General features: G+C 42.1%; 1 protein-coding gene across 2 annotated transcripts in view; it reads left to right on the top strand.

Annotated features, from left to right (window-relative positions):
* SPPL2A (signal peptide peptidase like 2A) overlaps nucleotides 1–19550 on the top strand; it is a 59566-nt gene extending 40016 nt beyond the window's left edge. Inside the window, exons 11-16 of one of the 2 annotated variants that reach the window (XM_088472820.1) lie at nucleotides 3864–3920; nucleotides 5113–5166; nucleotides 13458–13557; nucleotides 14374–14451; nucleotides 16204–16364; nucleotides 19103–19550. In XM_088472820.1, coding sequence (XP_088328946.1) covers nucleotides 3864–3920; nucleotides 5113–5166; nucleotides 13458–13557; nucleotides 14374–14451; nucleotides 16204–16364; nucleotides 19103–19174 — 522 coding nt within the window. In that variant the 3' untranslated portion in view covers nucleotides 19175–19550. The remainder of the gene's footprint in view (nucleotides 1–3863; nucleotides 3921–5112; nucleotides 5167–13457; nucleotides 13558–14373; nucleotides 14452–16203; nucleotides 16365–19102) is intronic. The other variant, XM_088472821.1, reaches the window with a different exon arrangement.
* The last annotated feature ends 5669 nt before the right edge of the window (nucleotides 19551–25219 follow it).

Below are 25219 nucleotides of genomic sequence, written 5' to 3' on the forward strand. Positions count from 1 at the left end.
TTGCTACTGCAGGGTCCCTGCCTATATCCGGATCTACCTCGGCTGGCTTTGACGGCATGGCTCTTGAGTCTTCCGTCTTAAGGGCCACTTCAGTGATCCAGATGATGCTTAGGGCAAGGAAGCCCTCTTCGGCCTGCATCTATCACAGGATTTGGCATTCTTTTTTTTCATTGGTGTTCCCACAGAAAATATGACCCTAAGTTTTTCAGAGTGACCCGAGTTCTTGCTTTTCTTCAGGCTGGACTAGACTGAAGTCTTCGTCTTGCTACCTTGAGAGTTCAGGTTTCTGCATTGTCAGTTTGGTTCCAGCGCAGAATTGCCACTCTGCCAGACGTTAGAAATTTTTTTTTAAGGGTGTTCTCCGTCTGCAACCTCCGTTTGTCTCTTCGGTGGCATCATGGGATTTATCCTTAGTTCTTAGGGCGCTGCAAGCTCCCTTCTTTGAACCCTTAGATGCAGTGGACCTCAAATAGTTGACCGCAAAGACCCTGTTTCTCCTCGCTATCTCCTCAGCTCGCAGAGTTTCTGATTTGGTAGCACTGTCATGTCGCTTTTCATTTTAGATTTTTCATCAGAATAGAGCTGTCCTCCGTACAAGGGGGGGGGGGGATTGAAGGGATTGTAGTCCCAGCCTTTCAGTCTTCTGCCCTTCTGTAGGTGAAGCTTCACTGGATGTGGTTCGAGCTCTTCGTATCTACGTGGATCGTACCAGCTCCATCAGGAAATCAGATGCATTTATTTGTTATATGACTTTCAGAAACTAGGCTGGCCAGCTAACAAGCTCTGACTCTGGCTCGTGGCTGCATATGACTATTTCTCATGTGTATACTCAGGATGATCTCCCTGTTCCAAACACGGTGATAGCACATTCTACTCGGTCTGTGGGACCATTGTGGGCGTTTAAACATGGCGCCTCTGCAGAACAATTGTGCAAGGTGGCGACTTGGTCTTCGTTCCACACTTTCATCATGTTCTATGCATTTGATACTTTTGCCTCCCAGGATGCTTCCTTTGGGTGGCAGATTCTCCTTTCTTATCAGGAGCGTCCCAACCCTTAAGGGAACTGCTTTAGGACTTCCCCAAGGTAGTTCCTGTCCACCCTATGGACCCTGAAGAAGAAAATAAGGTATGGTATATAATTAACTCTTATTCTTCGAGGTCCATAGGGTCCACAGGGCACCTGGCCTCAGTTGAGATCTGTTCTTTTTGTGTCACTGATTCCCTCTTCATTTTTTGAGAGTGTTTCTTGTGTACATTGTACTTCCTTTTCCACTTTCTGTCTCTTGCTACAAACTGAATGCCTGTGGCTGGGGGCGGGATATATAGGAAGGAGGCCCTATGCATGCTGGGAGCTTGAAAGCTGTAGCTGTTTGGTGCAATGGATTACTTCAACTACATACTCCAAGGTAGTTCCTGTGGACCCTATGGACCTTGAAGAAAAAGAGTTAACTAAGGTATGTTATACCATAACTCTTATTGTTTCAGGCACAAAATTATTAAAGATATTTTATAATATTACCTTCAGGCTTTGTGTATAAGGTGTATATGAAACATAAATGAATTTCATGTATGTACACAAACTTTGTTTGAGCCACAAATTACTGAAAATATAGTATAAAATTACCTGCAGGCTGTGTGTATAAGGTGTATATAAAACATAAATGCATTCTGTGTTTAGATTTGGGTCTCATTCCCAAAATATTTCATAATAGTATGCAAATATTCCAAATTACAGAATATTCCGATATCCAAAATACCCCTGGTCCCAAACATTTTGGATATGGGAGACTCAACCTGTACTACAATAGTCTATTGTTATAATTATTAGCTTATACTTGCCAGCATTGCAGTATGTGTCCAACCTGCATTAATGCATGTATTTTACTGTTGCATTCCCTAATACAGATTGAGTCTCCCATATCCAAATATTCCGAAATACGGAATATTTTCAGCATGACTGAGATAATGAAACCTTTGCTTTTTGATGGTTCAATGTACACAAACTTTGTTTAAGGCACAAAATTATTAACAATAAAGTATAAAATGACATAGGCTTTGTGTATAATGTGTATATGAAACATAAATTAATTTAATGTATGTACACAAACTTTGTTTGAACCACAAAATTATTGAAAATATTCTCTAAAATTACTTTCAGGCTGTGTGTATAAGGTGTATATGAATCATAAATGCCTTTTGTGTTTAGATTTGAGCCCTATTCCAAAGACATTTCAATATGGTATACAAATATTCCAAAATATGGAATATTCCGATATCCTAAATACCCTTGGTCCCAAGCATTTTGGATATGGGAGACTCAACCTGTATTTCATGGGCACTGGATATGATTATAGCTTGATTATTTATTATTATATTTATATGTTCCCTTTCCCCAAATTCTATACAGCATATCACAGTGATTCCAACCAGTTTGTCAGGGCACATTTGTGTTACTGTACTGGGCTAAATATGTTACAAAAATGTAGATGTGATAACTGAAAATGTATCAAAACAAAATATAGGCTAATAACGAATGTAATATATTGTAGTTACAAATGAATAGAACAGGGTTTGCCTTGGTTTTTCATGTATATTATGTATTTTTTCTAGTTTAATTTAACACCATATTTTAACAAAGCATACTATAATGAAATATTTTGGGAATGAGACCCAAATCTAAACACAGAATGCATCTATGTTTTATATACTCCTTATACACACAGCCTGCAGGTCATTTTATACTATATTTTCAGTAATTTGTGGCTCAAACAAAGTTTGTGTACATACATGAAATTCATTTATGTTTCATATACACCTTATACACAAAGCCTGAAGGTAATATTATACAATATCTTTAATAATTTTGTGCCTTAAACAATAAGAGTTATGGTATAACATACCTTAGTTAACTCTCTTTCTTCAAGGTCCATAGGGTCCACAGAAACTACCTTGGAGTATGTAGTTGAAGTAATCCATTGCACCAAACAGCTACAGCTTTCAAGCTCCCAGCATGCATAGGGCCTCCTTCCTATATATCCCGCCCCCAGCCACAGGCATTCAGTTTGTAGCAAGAGATAGAAAGTGGAGAAGGAAGTACAATGTACACAAGAAACACTCTCAAAAAATGAAGAGGGAATCAGTGACACAAAAAGAAAAGAACAGATCTCAACTGAGGCCAGGTGCCCTGTGGACCCTATGGACCCCGAAGAATAAGAGTTAATTATATACCATACCTTATGCACCTCAGACCCCTCACGATGCCTACTCATTCAAATTTCTCTGTATGCCCTTTAGAGAACACTAAAACACCAAAGTGCACTAGTTATAAAACCTGACTCTGCCTTCTTACTGCACTTATAGGAGCTGGGGTCTATACTCCTGGGGAGGCATTAGGAAGAGAATATGAGCTAGGGTTAATGGGGCATATAAGCGAGATAAGGACCAAAAGGCTGGCAGAATGTGATGGTCAGTGTTACACGGGCAAATCTTCAAAAACAGGGACTAATGGTGCATACACACGGTCAGATATGTCAGATGAACGATTGAACCAATGATTTGAACGATTGAATGATTTCAGACAGTATTAAAATGAATGGAATCATCCAAATCTGACTGCAAACACATCAGATATTGTTATCTGACAAACGCGCATCGCTCATCGTTGTAGTCACACATGTCAGATTTTCTTTCAGATATGAACGATTGAACTATTTGTAAAATCGTTATCGTTCAGATCTGACAGAAAATCTGACCGTGTGTATGCACCATAACTCTGAGAATTAGGAGGTTGGCAACTATGCGTTTAAAAACATTATTTTTTTGTATAGCGTAGATCATTCACCTGTTATAATGTGCATTTTCAGAATGGTGAAAGCATCATGGTGGAAGTGGCAGCTGGTCCCTCGGGAAATCCGGAAAAGGTACGCATATACACCTTTCAGTTATGTGTGGGTATTTTGTATGTAAACCCTGGTCTTCCAGGTGAAGGGTAATTGACTACTGCAAGGATTATATTTCAGTTACACAGAGAAGTATTACAGCCTTCAGAGGGATAGACTCCGCTAAACAACGTGCGGCTGCGCACCTAACCAGTTACTGCAATAGGGAAATCTTGCTTGGTTTTCGCTTGCACCTCTAAGGGACGTGGGCAAAACCAAGCTGGGTTCCTGTCCGGACAACTCATGTAGTATCAGCGAGATGGAACCTCGCAGATAATTGAATCTGCTCCTTAGTATCTGCTAAATCATAGGCATTGCTTTTTAAGAAATGTCCTAACATTACGCAGTTATGAGTGCACTGTAGTCCCTTTATTACATTATTTTAGTAGAAATGGGGTAAATCTTTTTAGAAAGGTTAAAATGGGACAGTTGAGAACCTTGGTGTGTGTTTTGTGTATCATTATTGTATGGGGCAATACAGTGTTCTGTTAGAACAGGCATTATACAGGAATCATCTACAAGGTGATTTGCAGCCATGTGACATTGACTGCCATGGTGTTTCCATTATATATAATGAGCATTGGAATACAGAGGCCTGTTTCCAGTTAGCTGTGTGAATAGAAGGATAATATTCCCCATTCCCTGTGTGCAGCAAGCTGTGGTGTTTTACGCCGTGCACACAGAGTGAAATGGACACCGAGTGGATGTAAATCACCACGTGCATTAGTTTCCCGGAGCAGTCTTACTGCCAGCAGTCAGGCATTTGCAGCATTGGCCGGAAGATCTGATCACAGCCAGATATAATCTTAGAAAGGGATCACATTACCTGGGGACCTGACCTGTAGGAGGGTGGTGAATCTTTTCCTGTCGGAGAACGATGCAGTGTATTCACTTTTTTATTTTTCCCTGAGACTAAAGTTGACCAAAATGTATTGTTTAAAATATATATATAGATTTTTTTTATTTGATGTGAATGTTGAATTTATGGTTTAATTCAAAGGCTTTGAACTGAAAAGTTTTGCCTGTCCAATACTTTATATGCCTGTATTGTATGTGTGAAGTATTGAATTTTCTGACTCTGGAGACACGCACACAATACATAAACCACAATCTGGCCTGCGTGTAGCTGATCCATGTGGGATATTAAATTTTTGTGACTTGGATTTGATCCTAGAATGGTGAGAGCTATGTGGAGGTCCCCGCTGAATCTCAAGCCACCTACGAGAAAGTAAGGATTGTGTTTCAGATATCTACAATGGATTCTTATATCACAGTCTCTGGGAAGTCTACATTTCACTTTAATCACATCTAGTCATACGTGTTGGTGTATTCTTGCTTTCTCAGTGATAATGTTCTCAATCAAATCAGGGAATGACTGTTATACATTATTGTACCTTTAACATCTCTCTCTTGTTATAGATCATGGGAGTGTATCAAAATCTTTTTGTTTTGTTTTCTTGATAGATTTTCTGTTATTGTTACCATCTCCATTACTGGGGAAAACAAACAACTATTTTTTAACCTGTGGATGATTATTATTATTATTATTATTAATAATAAAAAATAATAATAATATTATCCTCCTCCTCCTGTTTTTGTTTGTTGTCTAGAGTCACACCTTGTTTAAAATGTGTCCTTTTTGTTGATGTCTGTTTTAAATAGAACATATGGGCCTATGTCAGTCTACACAGAGCCTCTTAATTCCGTCTGGTCTATCCTGCTTATATAGAGATCAATCCTTTTATAATAATAGAACAAGTGCTTTCCATTAATAAACCGTGCAGTTTGAAAGAAAAACATTTTGAAGGAACAGACCCCCCCTTCGCTCCCCTCCTGATCCCAGCAAGCGGCTTTTCCTTTAGCAGGTTGCTGCTGCAAGTTCTGCTCTCCTGGCCGGCTCCATCTCTCCTCACTCCTCACTGACGTGTGCAGGGAGGAGGCATTAGAGAGGAGAGGTTGAGCCGGGCGGGAGAGCAAATTTGCTGGTAGTGCAACTGCACACATTTCTAAGAAAGAAGCAGCTGCCCACAGGGCTCAGGTGGTGTGGGCGTGGCTGGTAGTGTTACTGGGTGTGGAGGGTATGAGCCCGATAGTAGCTGCTCCCCCCCTGCACCTAAGAAACTTGCATTTGTGGTGTAGCGTTTCATTATGAAACATGAACTAATAAATTCACAAGTATATATTTCAAAACAATAGCAACAACCTCCTTTACAAATGTAACGATAACTTAGATAATAATTGACTGTAGAGAGTTATATTTTTTATGTACATTATTCTTCTGGCGTTGTCTATGACAGTGCATTGCCAGACATCCTAAAGCTGCCCATTTCTTTGTTTCTGGAAGTGTCATAAAATGGATGACAGGTTTAACTACAGAGACCAAATAATCATTTCACTTACATCTAATCTATGGACACTGCTCTACATGGGGTGTACAGGCTGCTGTGAGGAGTTGGCACATCTAATTACACTCATTTGTAAGCTAACCCTCCCCTCTACATCCTAAAAGCCCCACCGAAGCAGAGCTAACATGAATCTGTCTACTATGTGCCTGTGCAGGAGCATCTTTGTAAGTTTTATTTTTATGCTTAAGTGCTGCTGTTTTTTGTTTTCAGAGACTTTTTTCAGGCATCTCCAGGCATGTGCAGCTGGTCCCGGACCAGCAGTGGAGTCTGAGGCCGCTCAGCAGGACAAGCGACTGGCCTCCACAGCGCAGCACCTTCTCTCTCACAGTGATGGAGATGCAGCTGTCTCCCCCTCCGGTTCCCCTCCAGCAGTTTAAATAATAGAAGGAACCGGATGGGAAGACAGTGTGTGCTTTTATGCTGTGTCTGGCCCCCACTATCCTGGTCAGTCACCGCAGCATGCTGGCAGGGGGAGGAGCCTAGGTGCACGAATTCTCACTGAGGGGAATATACACAGGCGCTGATAGCCTATAGGTATACTAATTAGCCTCCCTGATTATTGTTTCTACTGGCAGATATTGATTGCTGAGTGCAGGGATAACACTGCTACTGTTAATGCTACTGTTTCTGGTGCTGTGGGGAGCTGCATATATCAGCTAGTTTACTGTTTCTTTATTTCATACTGAACACTTTATATCCTCTATCTTTGTGAAGAGGGTACATCTGTGTGTGCTGCTGTTCTCCTGTCTGTGATTGAGCACAGCATTATTTCTCACTGGCTGGAACATCTGTCTCTCCATCCTGTCAGTTTGAAAGGAGATTTTGTTTTCCTAAATTCTGTATTTACCAGTTAGAATTTGGGCTTTGCTGTTTCACTCTCATTGTGTTTTATTGTGTCAGCAGAATTTTGGTGTGTCTGTATTTCTTTCATTATGACTAAAACATTTTCCAAGGCCAAAGCAGCTGGGGACCTTGGGATGCACTACACCTGTTCCAAATGCTATGCTAGATTACCTCAACCCTGCCTGGACCCGGGTGGCTGTAATTTGCTCTGCTGGGAACTGAGATCCATGTGCCTCTGGTGGGGTGGCAGCAGAGATAGCGGAATTTGCCTGGCTGGGCATGCTGCTAAAGTACATTCCAGACCTAGGTCAGAGCCTCAGAGTGGAGTGAGTCAGCCTGCTCCTTCTTTTTAATTTGGAACTGTACCTATTCCTGTGCTCCCCACCTGCACCCCAGTTTTTCAAGGGTCTTCCGCCAGAGTACTTGTCCCGGGCCCGTGTCCAGGCCCTGCAAAAGATTTGGCTGTAATGGCTGCTTCTGTGGAAAGCCTTTCTGAAGCTACATTAGCTAGTAGCCCCCGCAAATGTCTGGTTGTTTCGCAGGTATCTTTTCAGAGGGAGCCTGATTTAGACTTGTCATTAGGGAAGGATAATGAGGTTCAGAGAGAGTCAGATCTGGGGTATGTTAGACAGGGGCAAGAAGCGCCTCCCAGTGGACTGGATGTGGAAGATTTAATTCTTTTAACTCTGCAGACCTTAGATTTTGACACACCAGTGGAACTTGCGGTTCCCGTGGTCTCTTTCCTTGAAAAGTCAAAGAAGCAGACTGTTCTTTTGTCTTCCTTTTCCCAGTTAAATGATTTCCTACAAGAGGCATGGCAGAAAGCTGACCAGAGGTATCAGGTGCCACAGAGATTTGTTTCCAGATACCCATTTGCACAGGTGGACTTGGGTTTATGGGAAACTACTCCCACAGTGGATGTTATCCCTATCCCGGATTCTTTAATCCTGAAGGATGCTTCAGATCGCAAGTTTGAAGGGGCAGTTAAGTCTATTTTGTAGACCTCTGGGGTGCTAGTACCTGTTTGGGCTAACAAAACTGCGAAAAAATTGAAGTCACAGCTGGATGACTGACTGAAGGAAAAAGCTACACAATCCGATCTCAAGCCACTGATGAATCATCTTATGAATGTTTTAGCTTTTATGGTGAATACACTGATGGATGCTGCCCTTGGTCTTTCCTGTATTTCAGGCTGGTCTATAGATGTCAGATGTATTCTTTGGCTTAAGAGTTAGGAGGCTTAAATTAAATCTGCCATTTGAAGGTTCATTGTTGTTTGGTTCACAGTTGGACTACATTTAGCAGATCTGGTTGCCGGAAAGAAGGGCTTTCTTCCGGCAAGAGCGTCCAAGCCACACATTCCATGGTTTTGGTCCTTTCAGTCTTTTGCAAGATCCAGAGGAGTCCCTTCCAGAACATATTCTGGTGGCTTCTTTGGGGAAGTTACTGAGGGCATGGTAGAAGCCCAGGGCCTATAGCTGCTGAGTAGCAGTGTGCATGAGAACCGGTTTGTGGTGGGAACCTGTCTGCTCAATTTCCGGGACCAGTGGCTGCCGGTTTCCTCAGACAGGTGGGTAGGAGGTATTGTGGAAAGAGGCTATATTTTAGACCTTGCAGGTTCCCCTCCCACTCATTTCTTTGCAACTCCCCTTATGAAGGACATAGTCAGGTGTATGGCTCTACAGTGGGCTATTCAAAGGTCACTGCAGTCAGGTGTTATTGTTCCAGTACCGGAGGAGCAAAAAGGGCTTGGCTTTTATTCAAATATGTTCCTGGTTCAGAAGCCAGATATGTCTTTTCGGCCTACTCTGACTCTAACGTAACATCTCTGAATCAATACACCATTCCGAATAGAATCCCTTCAGTTTGTGATTGCTGCAATAGAGAGGGACAACTTTCTGCCATCTACAGATGTCAGATGCTTACTTGCATGTCCCCATTTGGGAAGATCATCACAGCATGCTCAGGTTTGCTGTAATAGAGCACTATTTTCAGTTCAGTGCGCTGTCCTTGGGGGTTGGCCACAGCACCCAGGGTCTTTACAAAGATCATGGTGGTAATGGCAGTCAACATGGGCATTCAGGGCCATCTTCTTTTGACAATAGAGACATTGGAGGGTCACAGGTGGATAATCAATTATCCCAAATGTCATCTGGGTTCTTTGCAGTGCCTGGTGTTTCTGGGCCTTCTGTTCGACACTAGAGCCTTCCAGGTCTTCTTGCCGAAAGACAAGATCTTGGCAGTGCAGAAAAAAGTGTCGCCAATACTGTCTAGCAGACAGGTGTCGGTACTCCAGTGCATGCGTTTGTTAGGGAGGATGGTGTCCTGTTTTGAATCGGTTTCCTACTCACGTTTGCATTCTCTGACTTTTCAGGCTCAGTTGCTGGCCCAGGTCAAGTCCCTGTCTGAACTAGGGATGTGCAGGCTCGGATAGGTTCGAGTTTGCACGCCGAGTTCGGATTTTTCCCTCCAAAAAAGTCCAGGAATGATGATGTTTGTCCATGCAAGATGACGTTTAGCCTCTTTCTGAGTTCCGTTTTTTTGGAGGGAAAAATCCAAACTCTGCGTGCAAACTCGAACCTATCCGAGCCTGCACATCCCTAGTCTGAACACTGGAGTACTTCAGACTGTTCCCAGTGACTCGCCAGTCCCTACTTTGGTGGTCAGCCAGGATTCATCTCAGTCAGGGGCGGCTCCTGTCAGTATAGGCATAAACTATAGTAACCACAGATGCCAGTGTCTCCTGTTAGGGAGGTGTTACATTGGGTCTTCGGTTTCAGTGTCTTTGGTCTAGAACAGAGACAGGACTCCCCATAAATGTTGTCAAGCTCTGGGTAATTTACCAAGCTATGTGGGGGCTCTTTTCAGACAGATCCTTACAGATTTAATCCGATAATGCCACAGCCATGGCATATGTAAACCACCAGTGGGCTACCCGCAGTGCGTTAGCAATGTCAGGATTTTTTGTTGGGCAGAGAGGTTTGTTCCAGCAGTTATGGCAGTGTTCATCCCAGAGGAGTAGAGAAATGGTACCAAGGCTGTTCTGGTTGACCTATCTCTTCCTGCTAATTCCTCTGATATCTTGGGTTCTCAAGAAAATCAAGGCAGAAAAGACTGTCGTTATCCTGGTGGTTCCTGAATGGCTTCGGAGGGCTTGGTATGCCGTTGTCTTCTTATTGGCAGCAGAACCTTTCTGGTGACTTCCTGCATGCAGAGACCTGCTCAGCTAAGGTCCAGTCCTGCATGCAGACTTCTCGTTTGGCTTTAACGGCATGGCTGCTGAAGCATGATTCTCCAGGCTAAGGAGTTTTCTGACAGGGCTATCCAGACAATGATCAAGGCCAGAAAATGGGGGCCTTTCAAAAATGATCATAGGGTTAGGAAGATATACAGTCAGGTCCATAAATATTGGGACATTGACAGAATTTTCATATTTTGTCCTCTATTCACCACCACAATGGCTTTGAAATGAAACAAACAAGATGTGATTTAACTGCAGACTTTCAGATTTCATTTGAGGGTAATTACATCCAAATCAGGTGAACGGTGTAGGAATTACAATGGTTTCTATATGTGCCTCCCGCTTTTTAAGGGGCCAAAAGTAATGGGACAAACTAAACAATCCTAAATCTAATTTTCACTTTTTAATACTTTGTTGCAAATCCTTTGCAGGCAATAACAGCCTGAAGTCTGGAACGCATAGACATCACCAGACGCTGGGATTCATCCCTGGTGATGCTCTGCCAGGCCTCTACTGCAAATGTCTTCAGTTCCTGCTTGTTCTTGGGGCATTTTCCCTTCAGTTTTGTCTTCATCAAGTAAAATGCATGCTCAATCGGATTCAGATCAGGGGATTGACTTGGCCATTGCATAACATTCCACTTTTTAGCCTTAAAAAACTGTTTGGTTGCTTTTGCAGTATGCTTCGGGTCATTGTCCATCTGCATTGTGAAGCGCTGTCCAATGAGTTCTGAAGCATTTGACTGAATATGAGCATATAATATTGCCCGAAACACTTCAGAATTCATTCTGCTGCTTTTGTCAGCAGTCACATCATCAATAAATACAAGGGAACCAGTTCCATTGGCAGCCATACATGCCCACGCCATGACACTACCACCACCATGCTTCACTGATGAGGTGGTATGTTTTGGATCATGAGCAGTTCCTTTCCTTCTCTTCTCTTCCCATCACTCTGGTACAAGTTGATCTTTGTCTCATCTGTCAATAGGATGTTGTTCCAGAACTGTAATGACTTTTTTAGATGTTGTTTGGCAAACTGTAATCTGGTCTTCCTGTTTTTGTGGCTCACCAATGGTTTGCATCTTGTGGTGAACCCTCTATATTCACTCTTGTGAAGTCTTCTTTTGATTGTTGACTTTGACACATATACATCTACCTCCTGGAGAGTGTTCTTGATTTGGCCAACTGTTGTAAAGGGGTTTTTCTTCACCAGGGAAATAATTATTTTGTCATCCACCACAGTTGTTTTCCGTGGTCTTCCGGGTCTTTTGGTGTTGCTGAGCTCTCCGATGCGTTCTTTCTTTTTAAGAATGTTCCAAACAGTTGATTTGGCCACACCTAATGTTTTTGCAATCTCTCTGATGGGTTTGTTTTCATTTTTCAGTCTAATGATGGCTTGCTTCACTGATAGTGACAGCTCTTTGGATCTCATATTGAGAGTTGACAGCAACTGATTCCAAATGCAAATGTCACACCTAGAATCAACTCCAGACCTTTTACCTGCTTAATTGATAATGAAATAATGAGGGAATAGCCCACACCTGTCCATGAAATAGCTTTTGTGTTGATAGTCCCATTACTTTTGGCCCCTTAAAAATTGGGAGGCACATATTGAAACTGTTGTAATTCCTACACTGTTCACCCGATTTGGATGTAATTACCCTCAAATTGAATCTGAAAGTCTGTAGTTAAAGCACATCTTGTTTGTTTCATTTCAAAACCATTGTGGTGGTGAATAGGTTTCGGCTCTATTTTCTTACAGAGGAATTTGTTCTCTATACCCGAGGTCCAGACTTTTCTTTAGGGGTTGTTACATGTTCATCCCCATTGTGTGCCGTCAGTGGCACCTTGGGATCTTAATTTGGTGTTGGTAGAATTGCTCGTTCTGTATGAGGTGCACAAGAGATGTTGGCCTGCTTCCAAGTTGTCTGTAGCGTGATGGATAACAGCGGCCATACGTCAGGCGTATGTTTTGGAACATGCTCCTGTTCCAGAGAGCATATTGTGGCTTATTCAACCAGGTCAGTGGGTGCCTCTTGCAGGGCACGGTGTGTCAGTGGAGCAGGTATGCCAGGCAGCCACCTGGTCATCCGTTCATACATTGATAAAATTTTATAAATTCAATGTGTTTGACGCCACGTTCGGGTGCAAAGTTATGTGTGCTGCAGTGGTTGGGCCTACCCTCCCATAGGGGTAGCTTGGTGAACTGTGTCCCCCAGATTAAAGAGAGAAAATAGGACTTTTGGTACTCACCGTTAAATCAGTTTCTCTTTATCCATCTGGGGAACACTGTGTTTCCTCCCCTTGTTGTTTACTACATGTTTTCTACCTCTTTGGTTATGTGTAGCATGCTTGACTTTTTTTTTAGTGGGCTCTCTTTAAGGGCTTTATAACGATTGACTGACTGGTTCCTGTTAGTGTTGGTCGGGATTATGGGGGATAGAGGGGAGGGGTTATTTTACAAAAAAGGGTAGTTTGATGTGCTGACTCCTCGCAACGCCCACTACACCCCGTGGTGAGCATTGTCCCCAAGATGGACCAAGAGAAACTAATTTAATGGTGAGTGCCAAAAATGTACTACTAGTTTATCTGGAAATTTAAACTATCCCCACATTAACTATGTGGATAGGCTCACCTTGATGCAAGTTTATGACAGTCTATTCTGAGCATCCATTATCTTATCTTGTACAGTGATCTCTGCTCTAGCAGTTAAAATACCCCACATGCACAGGGCATAAAATGTCGGTGTAAAAGGTCTACTTATATATTATAATATATTTACTATTAGTGGTCTTTTATGTGACTGAATAAACATAGTGCACCCAAATAACACCCATTTCTTACCATGTGACATGTTTCACTTAGTACACTGATCATTACCTCCTATGGTGTGCTACCTTCCTCATTTGCTATTTGTGGCAAAGTTTTATTTTTATTTTTTTTTGTCTTTGTCTTAAGCCATGTCCAAAATAATTTTTTTGTTAATGTCGTGCTTGTAAGTGTGCCTTTAATGCTTCTTGTCTTCCAGTTACCTGTAGTGATTAGGGTACCTAGGCTGGAATATTCTGCCCTGACATTATGTGGAATTCCATTTTCGTTACTGGGCTTTGGTGATATCATTGTTCCTGGTGAGTGAATGTTTGGGGTAAAAAAATAGCTTGTCTTTTTCACTTGTATCAGTCTTGCAACATTGGACACAGATTTACCACTTTGTGGAACTGTCTAATTATTAGCTGCGGTATAGATACTATAGAACATTCTTTGGTGATCCCACACCATTACATTTTTTATATGTATTATTTCTTTGTTTTTTATATATGGTATTGATCAAATGTATTTATGAATAAATTTAAACATTTTATTATTGGCATAACTGATTTTTACTAATTTATTTTATGGTTACTTATAGCACTACTTCTTTATTCATTGATTTTTGTAGTCCACAGCGCTTTTATTTTTTTGGGCAAAAAATTGGCTAGTTGGCAGATTCATACTGGTTTCAAAGAGTAGGGTACAATTATCCTTTGACACACACATATATATATATATATATATATATATATGGGTCTCAAGCCTATATGAGCATCTTGAGAAAAGGACCTGTTGATGTAGTGGGAGGGTTGGATAGTTTGTACAGTTTTCTGGGCGAAAAAAAAGAATGGATTTTTGATTAGTGTTGTTTTTGGGTTCTCTCAGTGCAGCAAACCTGACCTGATCCAAATGCATCAGTCCTAGGACAGGAGCAGAGATGCAGTGGGCCAGTATCATTTGAAATTAACATTAAGCAGGGACATGGGCCTCTAGTTAAAACAGATTAATGGTCCACGTAAAGTTACTGTAAACGTATTCTTTTACACAGAGTAATCTACATAAATGTTTATTAAGGCTTTAATGTAAATTGATGAATCATGTACACTGTAATTAAACTGCTTTTTGTGTTGTAGGCCTGTTGGTGGCATATTGCAGACGATTTGATGTACGAACATCATCTTCTAGTATATATTATGTATCCTGTACCTTAGGTAGGTTGAAAATTAAAAATAAAAAAATGATTAGTCTGTAGAATTCAATTTTGACTACTAGTCATAAAGGATATCCAGAAGACGGTAAGCAGGTGACCATTGGTGTTGAATTTGTGTAAATGAGCATACATTAATAATAGTATAGATGAACATATGAGAGGCGAGTATAAAGATTACTTATTTGTGCTGCCTCCCAACCCTCACAAATTGGGCAAAAAAACTTTGATTCCTGGATGGCCGTCAGTCATCCAATATTAGGAGAAGCAGTGATGTTTAGGGGGTATGCAGAGTTAAAATAACAAAAGATTGAAGTCATCACAGTTGTATTGTTTTCTGTTTTATATGTACTCTAGGAGACCTGGTATTTTGGTAAATTCCATTTTTCTTCAGTCTATCCTTAACTTACTTATTTTTCCCTCACCGCTCCACTTCTGCTGCCCCCCGTTGTCTCTCCAGTGGCTCCCTGCCCCACTCAATCAAATTCAAACTCCTGTCACTCCCTTTGAAACCATAAACCACTTCTCCCCTCACTACATCTCCAGCCTCGTTCTCAAGCACACTTCCTCCCACCCACTTTGCCGTACCATTGACTTCTGCCTCACTTCCTGAAGGTCTTCCTCCCACACCCTTCTCCTGTGATGCACTCTCCTCCGCCTGGGACGTAACTAGGGTAGTGCGACTAGTGCCATGGGCACAGGGGTGCTGTTTGGGCCTGTCAATTCTTCTGTTTATTATCATTCTCACTTGTAGTTTCCTCTTTTTATCCCCAGCATCTCCTGGCCTCCCCTATCTGTTCCCTGGCCTTTCCCCATGAAGCCATGGCCCTTTTTCAGGTGCACTGTCTTATGTTCCTATTTAAAAAATCGGGGGGGGGGGGGGGGGGTGCTCTCTCTGGCACAGGGCACCAAAAAGTCTAGTTATGGCTCTGTCCTCTGCTCTATCAGACACTCGCCCAGCCTTCTGGTCTTCAAACAGGCCCTCAAAACACATCTCTTCACACAAGTCTATCATGCATCTTCCTAAGCCTCCATCCTTTGCATTACCCGACTCTGCTTTCCTCTGAGTACTCCCATTATGGGGGGGTATCCAATTAGCCATGGTAAATTACCACAGCTAATTACCTCGCCCGGGGCTATCCAATTAACCCCGAAGTCGGCCTGACGCCGGCACTTATCGGGGTTTTTTTTTTTCGGGACCTGATGTGTCCCGAAAAAAGAATCCACGGTAATTGCCGTTTTTCTTCACCTGAAAAAAGGCGAAAACACACAGGTCCGTGAGCTTATCGCAGCTTATGTGTTTTCGGGAGAACTATCCTATCATTTCTACCAAAATAATAGGATAGGGTAAAAAAAACAATAATCTCAGTTTTTCGCCCATCACGGGGGTCAATTAGCGCCCAAACAATGTTTGGGGCTAATTGGATACCGCTCTATGTACGACATTACATAACCCTTGTGGCTCCATATATAAGTAAAACATAATTCTAATCATGTCCGGTAGGCTTTCAGAATTGTACATTAACACTTCACACTCTAGGGTGCCTACTGGGGGCGCATAATAGACCTAATAGAGCGTGGTCACTCCCCCTTATGTGGCCATGCCCTCCTAGTATTGTCAGTCCTGGTCAGGTTATTCTGGATGGTGGCTGCTAAGTCTTCTTTTTGTTTCAGTTTTATTCAAATCTCCCTCTTTAAGATGCATATCCGTAAAACTGTATTAATGTGCCTGTTGTCTATGGTTATTCTTTTCTAGCTTATGCTGTAGGGATGTTTCTGACTTTTGTTGTCCTGATCGTAATGAAGATGGGACAGCCAGCTCTCCTGTATCTAGTACCCTGCACACTTTTCACCAGTTCCATTATTGCATGGAGTAGAAAGGAAATGAAGAAGTTCTGGAATGGCAGCTGCTATGAGGTATTGGGATATAACTATTGACACTATCATCCAGTGTGGTGTGAAGTTGGCTGTTTATTATTTATATAGCTGATGTATTGCTGTTACCTGCCAATACTGATGTGTGTAAACCTTTGTAACACACTGCTGCACTTATCTCCCAACCTTTTCCTGATTTGCTTGTTTCAGTAGAAAAGCTCAAACGCTGGAATCTCTTAATTATCTGATTAACTTCTAACAAACCTTGATCTCTTTACCCTTACAAATGTCTATCAAATTTAAGTGCAAATACCAATCCCATCATCTGCAACCATTAGATGGCATAGTAGTAATTGTACCAGGCCAACATAAGTGGTTGATTGTAGGCATTGTGTTTTGTTTTTTTTTGTTTTATATTAGCAACTTAATATAATAGATTTTTCTAATCCCATTTTACATATTGACCTGAATATATCTTCCATCATTCAACATGATGACCATGAAAGAGAAACTCTTTCTTGTTACACATGTACAGTTGCAGTACGTCAGAGAAGTTGCCATAACACATGTAAAGCTTACTACTCTCCTATAATACACATTGCAGAATCTGTTTTTCATTTAGTATCTAAGCAGATACTTTTGTACTCTAATTAAATAGCTTACCTCACATGCAATAAAAGAACCCATATAGTAATCGTTTCCGGCAGCATTACTAATGCCCAGTATGTTTTTACATTTGTTATCATTAGGATGTTATTGCTCAACTGATTTGCGATATGTTTTTGTTCTTTTACAAGGCAGAACAAGATGAACTATTGCCAATATCCAATACTAAAAAAAGTTGCCAACCTTGAAAAAGGCAGCCACACTATCCTAATTTATGTCTACCTTTTACTTACTAAGCCTACTAGTAGAATATTCTTAATTGTCTGTGTAGCTTGCAGAAGCTATATGTAGAACACAGAAAAGGCTACACTATAATTGATCACTGCCTGTATACGGAGTTGCCAAATTAAAATACGTGTGATCTAATTTGCTAATGTATCTTTGAGTGGGCCGCAGTCAGGATACCGCCGAACGCTATCCCGCCCAAAGATATCCCGACATGGGACAAAAGATAGGTGTCAAAATCCCGTCGCCTATCATTAGCCCTCACAACAAACTCCTGACACCCGGCATACCGAATGAAGGTAAGCCGAGTGTCTTAACGTTTAGCTGCGGGGGGGGGGGGGGGTTAGGTTTAGGATTAGGGACCCCCAGGGGAACTTAGTGTAGGGCACCACTAGGTGGGGTTAGAGTTAGGCACCCCCCCAGGGAAGGTTAGGTTTAGGGAGCGGGGAGGGGGGGTTAGGTTTAGGCACTAACGGGGGAGGTTAGGGTTAAGCACTAACGGGGGAGGTTAGGGTTAGGCACTAACGGGGGAGGTTAGGGTTAGGCACTAACGGGGGAGGTTAGGGTTAGGCACTAAGAGGTAGGCTAGCGTTAGGCACCACTAAAGGGAGGGTTAGGGTAGGGAGAGGAGGGGGTTAGGGTACTTACCTGCTGCAGTCGGGATTTCGATCCGTTGGGCTGCCGCTGTCAGTATATGATCCAGCAGCTAACAGCCGCCGGCATTACATACCAATTCCCTTTAAGCATTTATAAGAGTAGTTTTTACAGTTTGCTGTAAGTGGCCTTTAAAATGTAGTTGATCTAGTCCAGTGGTCACCAACCTTAATTGGGATGTGAGCTACTCAAGAAAAATGAAACCTCCTGAAGAGCTACTACCATTTACAAAATAAAAAATCTGGCTAATAACCGAAGAATTAAAGATCATTTAATGAAAATGAAAAAATGTTTAATAGAAAACAACAATGCATTTAATTAATACAGTGATATTGTTGCACATTTCACTTTTAATTACCGTCTCCAAGGAGGTAAGTACAGTAGAGGAGCAAAAGCTATAGGCAGGGCAGCTGTGTGACTTTTCGGCAGAGGTAGGCAGGAGTTACTTGCCCCAAATGCAGTCGACTCCTGTGATGTCCAGATGGTGTCCGTCACGTATTGTGTCACCCTATGGCAATCACCTGACGCGCTTCCCCGTCACTCCACCCACGACTTTGTCAGAGGTCACTCTTCCTCCTAGTTGACTCAGCAGTACTGCAGGTAGGCGAGCTCCCCAAATTACTGCCGCGAGTCTACCAGGCTCCAGGGTGGAGACCACCGAGGGATATTTATGGAAAATGATGGAAAAGATAGAGGGACATTGCTCACAGCCGTTGTCCAGAGTACATTTCCTTTTTGCCGTTTTTATTGTTGCTATTGTGAATATCACCCTGGTTTATTTATATGTACCATTTTGTGCACAGATAAACGCCTTGCTGTATTCCAAAACATATACAATTACAAGACATCTCTTAAGGGCCATGCTCAGTAAACATGTCGCCATGTGTTGGTCTGTAGTGCAGGAAACTTGTGTGTTTTTAACTTTATTTTATGTTGCTATTTCACAGTGTCAGGGGTCACAGACAAACAAATCCCATGCCATCTTAGATTCTATTGGTTCTGGGTATTTATCTGTTTGTAAATTGCAGCTTGTGTTCACACAGCACATAATGATATTGGGAAGGCAGGGGGTGAGGTCCATTGCAGGCTCTGTCCCCACATCTCTACTGCAGAAATAAAATGTCATTGTTTGTATCATTTTCCTAACCTCGCCTCTCATGCAGGTCTGAGATGCAGCGTACGGCAGTCACATGTGATTACAATAACTATTTCTTTCCTCTTCATACCTGATTTAGATAATGGAGCAAGCAGACAATACCGCCAGTGAAGATAACATTAGAACACCCGAAGCACATGAAGCACAATAATGCAACACTTACAGATCTGCACACTACTGGGGTGGGGTTTTTTGTCAAAATTAAATAATCCGCTAAGTTTTTTTAGAAATCATATGAAAATATTTTCTAGATTTTTGTTTTCTTATATTTAAATCTGAAGGGCATTGTATTATTGGGATATATAGTTTTATTAAATTGTGCCTTATTCCATAAAGAAATGGTCTTGCTGATATATGCACTATAGCAGAGAATGGCAACCTGTGTCTCTTCAACTACAGAGGCCATCGGGACATGCTGTGATTTGTAGTTCTATTGTCTCTGGGGAGCCGTAGTCATTTCTAAAGGTTATGATCGCTAAAAATCCATCTTTTCTACTTCAGGGTCCATAGGGTATCCACAGGATACCTTGGGGTATAGGTGTGACGTCAGTCGCAGGGCACCAAAGAGTTAAGCTTTCAGCCTCCCAGGATGCACTAGGTCCCCCTCCTATACCCCGCCCCCGGGCCAAGGCACCTCAGTTTAGTTTGGTGCCCGGCCGGAGTCGGGTGCACCTGTTGGAGTGGGGGCTAGAAGAGCCCCTGAAGCTTTTTCTTCATGCAGCTGTGGCTGCACATCTGGATGAACAGCATGGACAGTCAGTCCTGACGTCCATGCTGTCTTCCCTACACCCCGCCGGTACCAGAACGCTGGTACTGATCCGGGGATGCTGGTGGGCGTCTGGGGTCACAGCTAGCGGTGACCCCAGATGTTCCGGACCATGGCCGGATTCAAGGGGGACCGAGGTAAGCAGCGGGGTCCCGCGGTGGGTCCCCGCTGATCACATGGTCCTAAGTCCCCAGGCAGGGGGCTCCCTGGGGACTGGCTGCAGCGTGGAGCCAGGCGACCAACCTGCGCTTCCACTACCCCCTGGGACAGCGGACAGTCTCCCTATTTCCCCGCTCCCGGGTTCTCAGGAGCCAGCGTGGGTTAACTCCCTGACGAGTTCTGTACAGCACTTGTCGGATGTGTTGCAAGGGGAGTCTGTGATGTGGCCTCATAAAAGGCCGGTGGCGTCTCTGTCCGCTCCTTAGGAGGATGACGAAGGGACGTCTGATGATGGGGAGATTCTGGATCCTTACGATCAGGAACCTTTCCATACTAAGGACGCTGATGCTAAGTCCAAAGTATATATTCCTGGACTTATTCGGGCGGTCCGCACAGCCTTGGTGATTGAGGACGAAGTTCCCCCAGCGGCTAAATCTAAGTATGCCTTTTTCAAAGATGTGAAGGGCGATGCCACAGTCTTTCCTCTTTCGGGTCAGTTGGTGGACCATTTAGAGGAGGCGTGGAAACAACCTGGCAAAAGATACCAGCCGCAGAGACGCCTGGCGGTGGCTTATCCGTTCGCGGATAATTATTTTGCTAAGTGTGAATCCCCTCCACAGGTGGATTCTCACGTGACCCGTCTTGTCCGTAGTGCCACATTGCCGATGCCATCCATGTCCTCCCTTAAGGATGCTACGGACCGCAAGGTAGAAATCTGCCTGAAGTCCGCTTATTCCCTTGCAGGGGGGGCAGCACGGCCGGCTATGGCCATTTGCTGGGTTGCCAGAGCGATGGAGCGCTGGGCGGATTCATTAGAGGCTTCTTTTGAATCCGACTGTCCGGCCGAACAGGCGGAGTTGATTGGCAATCTCCGTGATTCGGCCACCTACATCAACGAGGCGGCTCTAGACATTAGTACTCTGGTGTCTAGAATTTCTTCAGCAGCGGTAGCTGCTCGTCGCACCTTGTGGCTGCGATCCTGGAAGGCGGACGCAGATCCAAGAAAGGTCTGGAAGCGTTGCCGTTTACCGGAGAAGTTCTCTTCGGTCCGGATCTGGATAAGATTGTGGCCACGCTGGCGGCAGCCAAATCTGCTTGTCTCCCGTCGGCCGCTGCTCCTTCTGGTTCTGGACCATCGTCCTTTCGGTCATCTAGGGCCCAGGGCAGGCCCAAACCACAGTCGTTTCCTCGACAGGCTGAGGTGCCTTGGCCCGGGGGCGGGGTATAGGAGGGGGACCTAGTGCATCCTGGGAGGCTGAAAGCTTAACTCTTTGGTGCCCTGCGACTGACGTCACACCTATACCCCAAGGTATCCTGTGGATACCCTATGGACCCTGAAGTAGAAAAGATGTAGAAATAGAAATAGAGATAACAAGGGTAAGTTCTTACCATATCTCATATTTTTTTGTGTCAACTGAAAAGTCAATTGTCCTAGTATCACAGGTAATAAAACTGAGAATCAGGGTGGAGAGGGAGTCTATAGGTGTTCATGACTGTATTGCAGTTTATCAAGGAAAGTAAAGTTGGTGAGTTGCGGCTATTATAAGTTCGTGCCCAAACCATTATATTTTCAAAGGGATGTGCAGCGTCCTGTTGTGGCCCTGGGCGGCCCTGCAATAAGGTAGTTACCGCGTGATGATAAATGCCTTTTTTTTGTTGAGTCAAAATATTCATAACCATATGTTTTGTCATTGTCGTGTCAGGCATTCTAGTGTCTAGCACTGTTAGTTTATGCCTATGCTTGAGCTGAAGAATCACAGGTTGCCTAAGCCAACACTATATTGTACTGTATGTATTTGTACACTACAGACATACTTGTGCCATGTTCTCTTCCCTTCTGTAAAGCATACAGCTTTTTATTGACATGGTAGTTGATGATGTTATATTTTGAATCCAGTTGGTTTGGTACATAAGATGAAATATCAGAGTTATGTTATTTGTCTGACCACTGTATGTTAAACATGGGAAGGAGGCAAGTTTCTTGAAGTGGCTGATATGTTTAATTTTATTAAGATGGTTTTGGAAGAATTAAATTTACCTAGGTGCACCTGCTTGCATTATCCTTGACATTTCTTTGTAAATACTGGAGAGAACTTGCCCAACTCTACTGGTACTGCATTATTATATTTAACAATACAATGCTCAAACATTGTTTACATTGATTGACTGACGTTTGATTACCTATACATTGATCAAATGTCAGTGCTCATTAAGATGCTGAGGTTTTGGTTCCGTCAGGTTATCAGTGGCACATTCATCTAAGATCTATGCAGAGCACTCTAGTCTTATTCTCGCTAAACATGGCTGCAAATAATCACATTGTCCCTAACAGCCTGGACCAGTTTAAGATTATTTTCTGCTCATAGATACGTCTTGTTTTACTAAGATGAGTGAAGCACAGTAGTTTCTGAGCATTACAGCCATGGTTTTGTTAATTGTTTGTTTAAACATAAATCTATGGCAAATGTAGAGAGAGAATATAGAGTCCTATGCAAAGGTGTCCTGTTTTTTTTGCAGAAGAAAAAGGTCTTCATTTTAGGGACAGTGACCCATGTACTTGTATATCTGTATATGTTACTCTGCAAGCTTTTTTTTTTCTCAAGTCAGTTGGTGCTTGTGGCGCAGGATTTAAAGAAGCAAGTTTTTTGACATGTATTGCCTAAAAAAATAACTTTGTTCTTTAAATCATGTGGAAACCCCCCTTCCCCTCCCCACCCAAAAATCAATTTTGAAAAACCACTGCTTAGCTGAATAAACCCCTCTGATTTACCAATGATTGTTTGGCATTGACAGAAAAAATGTCATATGCAATCATAACTAATATATTCTGCCATCGCACTGTATGGTGTAAATGCATAACTCACTCAGGCTGTGATGAACCCATTTTATAAGAGCTCTGCATTTTTATAACATTTGCTACAGATAATGGATTTATAAAATGGTTTTGATACTTTTGAGATCTGGACTGAACTATGGTTTTTTTAGTTTTACAACTGTTCGTTTCTAACTACTAACTAGCAAATCTGATTAGACTAAAATTTTTAATATGTTTTGGACTAAAAAAAATGTAATTTAATAAATATATCATTTAGATTTGGTTTTGTGTTGCTTTTATTGCATCAGGTGTATGTGGGTTTTCAGTGTGATGTAAGTGTAAATATAGAAGGCATATGATATGCCAGACAAGAGGCCTTTTCAGTAACCACATGCCATCGATACTGTCTGTGATAATCCACCAGACTAGGGCACCCGAGATTCTGAGTTGCACACAGGATGCCAGCATGATGTTTAGCAAACAGAGCATGCATCAGGGTCTGCATATGCAGGTTAGAGCAATTATGGGCTATCCAAAGTCGTATGGATCTCTGTCGAATCTCCACTTCTGACCAAGCGAGTCTAAGGCTGGGTACAGACGTAAAGATTTTCTGTCCAACCATCCAAATGACCAACATACAGTAGCCAGGCCCCATCACAAATTTTGCCTGCTTATACTGTGAAGAACACCGACCAACACTTTATTAATGGAATTAAACACACATGGGGTCCCATTACCAGACCAAATCATCATACAGGAGAAACGCAGGTCATTGATGCTCCAACCTGGAGAGTAAAGCTGGCCACACACTAGACCACAGGTTCTCAAACTGTCTTCAGGACCCCAAACAGTGCATGTTTTCCAGGTCTCTTCACAGAATCACAGGTGAAATAATTAGCTCCATCTGTGGATCTTTTAAAATGTGTCAGTGAGTGATGACTACACCTGTGCACCTGCTGGGTGACCTGCAAAACATGACCTGTGTGGGGTCCTGAGGACTGAGTTTGGATGAAAGTTGGTCTAGTGCAGAGGTTCTCAACTAGTTGATTGGTTGGAATGAAAATCTGGTAACGTATGGGAGTAACTGATCAGCAATTTGCTCCTAAATGCCAGAAAACAGATGAAAATGGTCGTTCAGACACGTTTGTTAAATGTTTGATCTAAACAATTTGTTTAACTGCCCCCTCAACCCTCCCCACCCTTTCACCCGCTCAAAATAATAGTGATGTAGAGATTGTGTTGGATTTTGTCATCACTTGAAAATAATTTTCCTCTTCCACTAGAAAAAAAAAGTTGACTTTAATGCCCTACTGTATGAGAAAATGGCTTAATTTAAACTTTTCTTGTTAGATATCGGGATTGTGATCTGGATTCACTTATCCAAACACAGCTAAATTATGCATGGCTCAAAAGTCACATTAATGTCCAAGTATTCTACCATTTTGTTCATGACAATTTGACTACTTGGAACTTCATCCATTTTGAGATTGTGAATCATTTTATTGTAGTTTGACAAGAAAACCATTGTGGTAGTTCCTAGTAATTTAAGAAAATATATACAGAATAGAATAAAAAAATTACCTCAGTGATGCTGAATATCTAATTTATTAATTCTAAAAGGCTATAGTGAACAAAAAGGAACACTGCTTAAAAATAAAAAGTAGCACTATCTAACAATATAAAGTCATAAAAAGGATATATGTTATATGAAATGTAGTAAAAAATAATGAATAGCAATTTGAGTGCTAATATTAATAAAGTATTTGCTTTGACAGAGGTATAAATAATTATATATTCAATATACAATTTTTAACTATATTCTCTATCAAATTAGATTAACTTGCCTGTGCATGATAACAGAAATCCAGAAAACTTCTACATGACATTTTTATAAGCAGAAAGCCTCCTACATTGAGACCAGACCAGTCAGGAAGTTACCCGCCGGGGGCAGACATAGAAAATGCTGTATTAGTGAATCTGCAGTAGGTTATTTTTCCCACTGTCCAATGCGAAAGCAAACCCTGATCAGTAGTGTGACGGCACATACTTGGTAGACGGCTTAGCTTGAAGATTTATTATTTTCTGTACATATATAGGTGTATACGTATCAAAGCTTGATGTGAGATAAAATTGTGAAATATATATCACCAACCAATCGGCTCCAAACTATCATTTCATAAATACAGCCTGCAAAATGTAAGTTAGAAGCTGATTGGTTGGTGATATAGATCTCACAATTTTATCTCACATCAAGCTTTGATACATATGCCCCATAATGTTTTAGATAAATGATACTTTCCTAAGACTCAAAAAACCAAGTCATTTTCCCCTTGACAGTGTCTCTAGCTAAGCTAGACACTGCTTGTGACTGGAATGTAGGGACTAACTGCCTCTACCCAGAACAAGCTCCTCTTACCCGAAAGGAACTGTTGAAATGTATCCTTCACCTTATCCAC

This window comes from Taudactylus pleione, unplaced genomic scaffold (genome assembly GCF_031769625.1).
Source record: "Taudactylus pleione unplaced genomic scaffold, aTauple2 ptg000129l, whole genome shotgun sequence".
Taxonomy (NCBI): domain Eukaryota; kingdom Metazoa; phylum Chordata; class Amphibia; order Anura; family Myobatrachidae; genus Taudactylus; species Taudactylus pleione.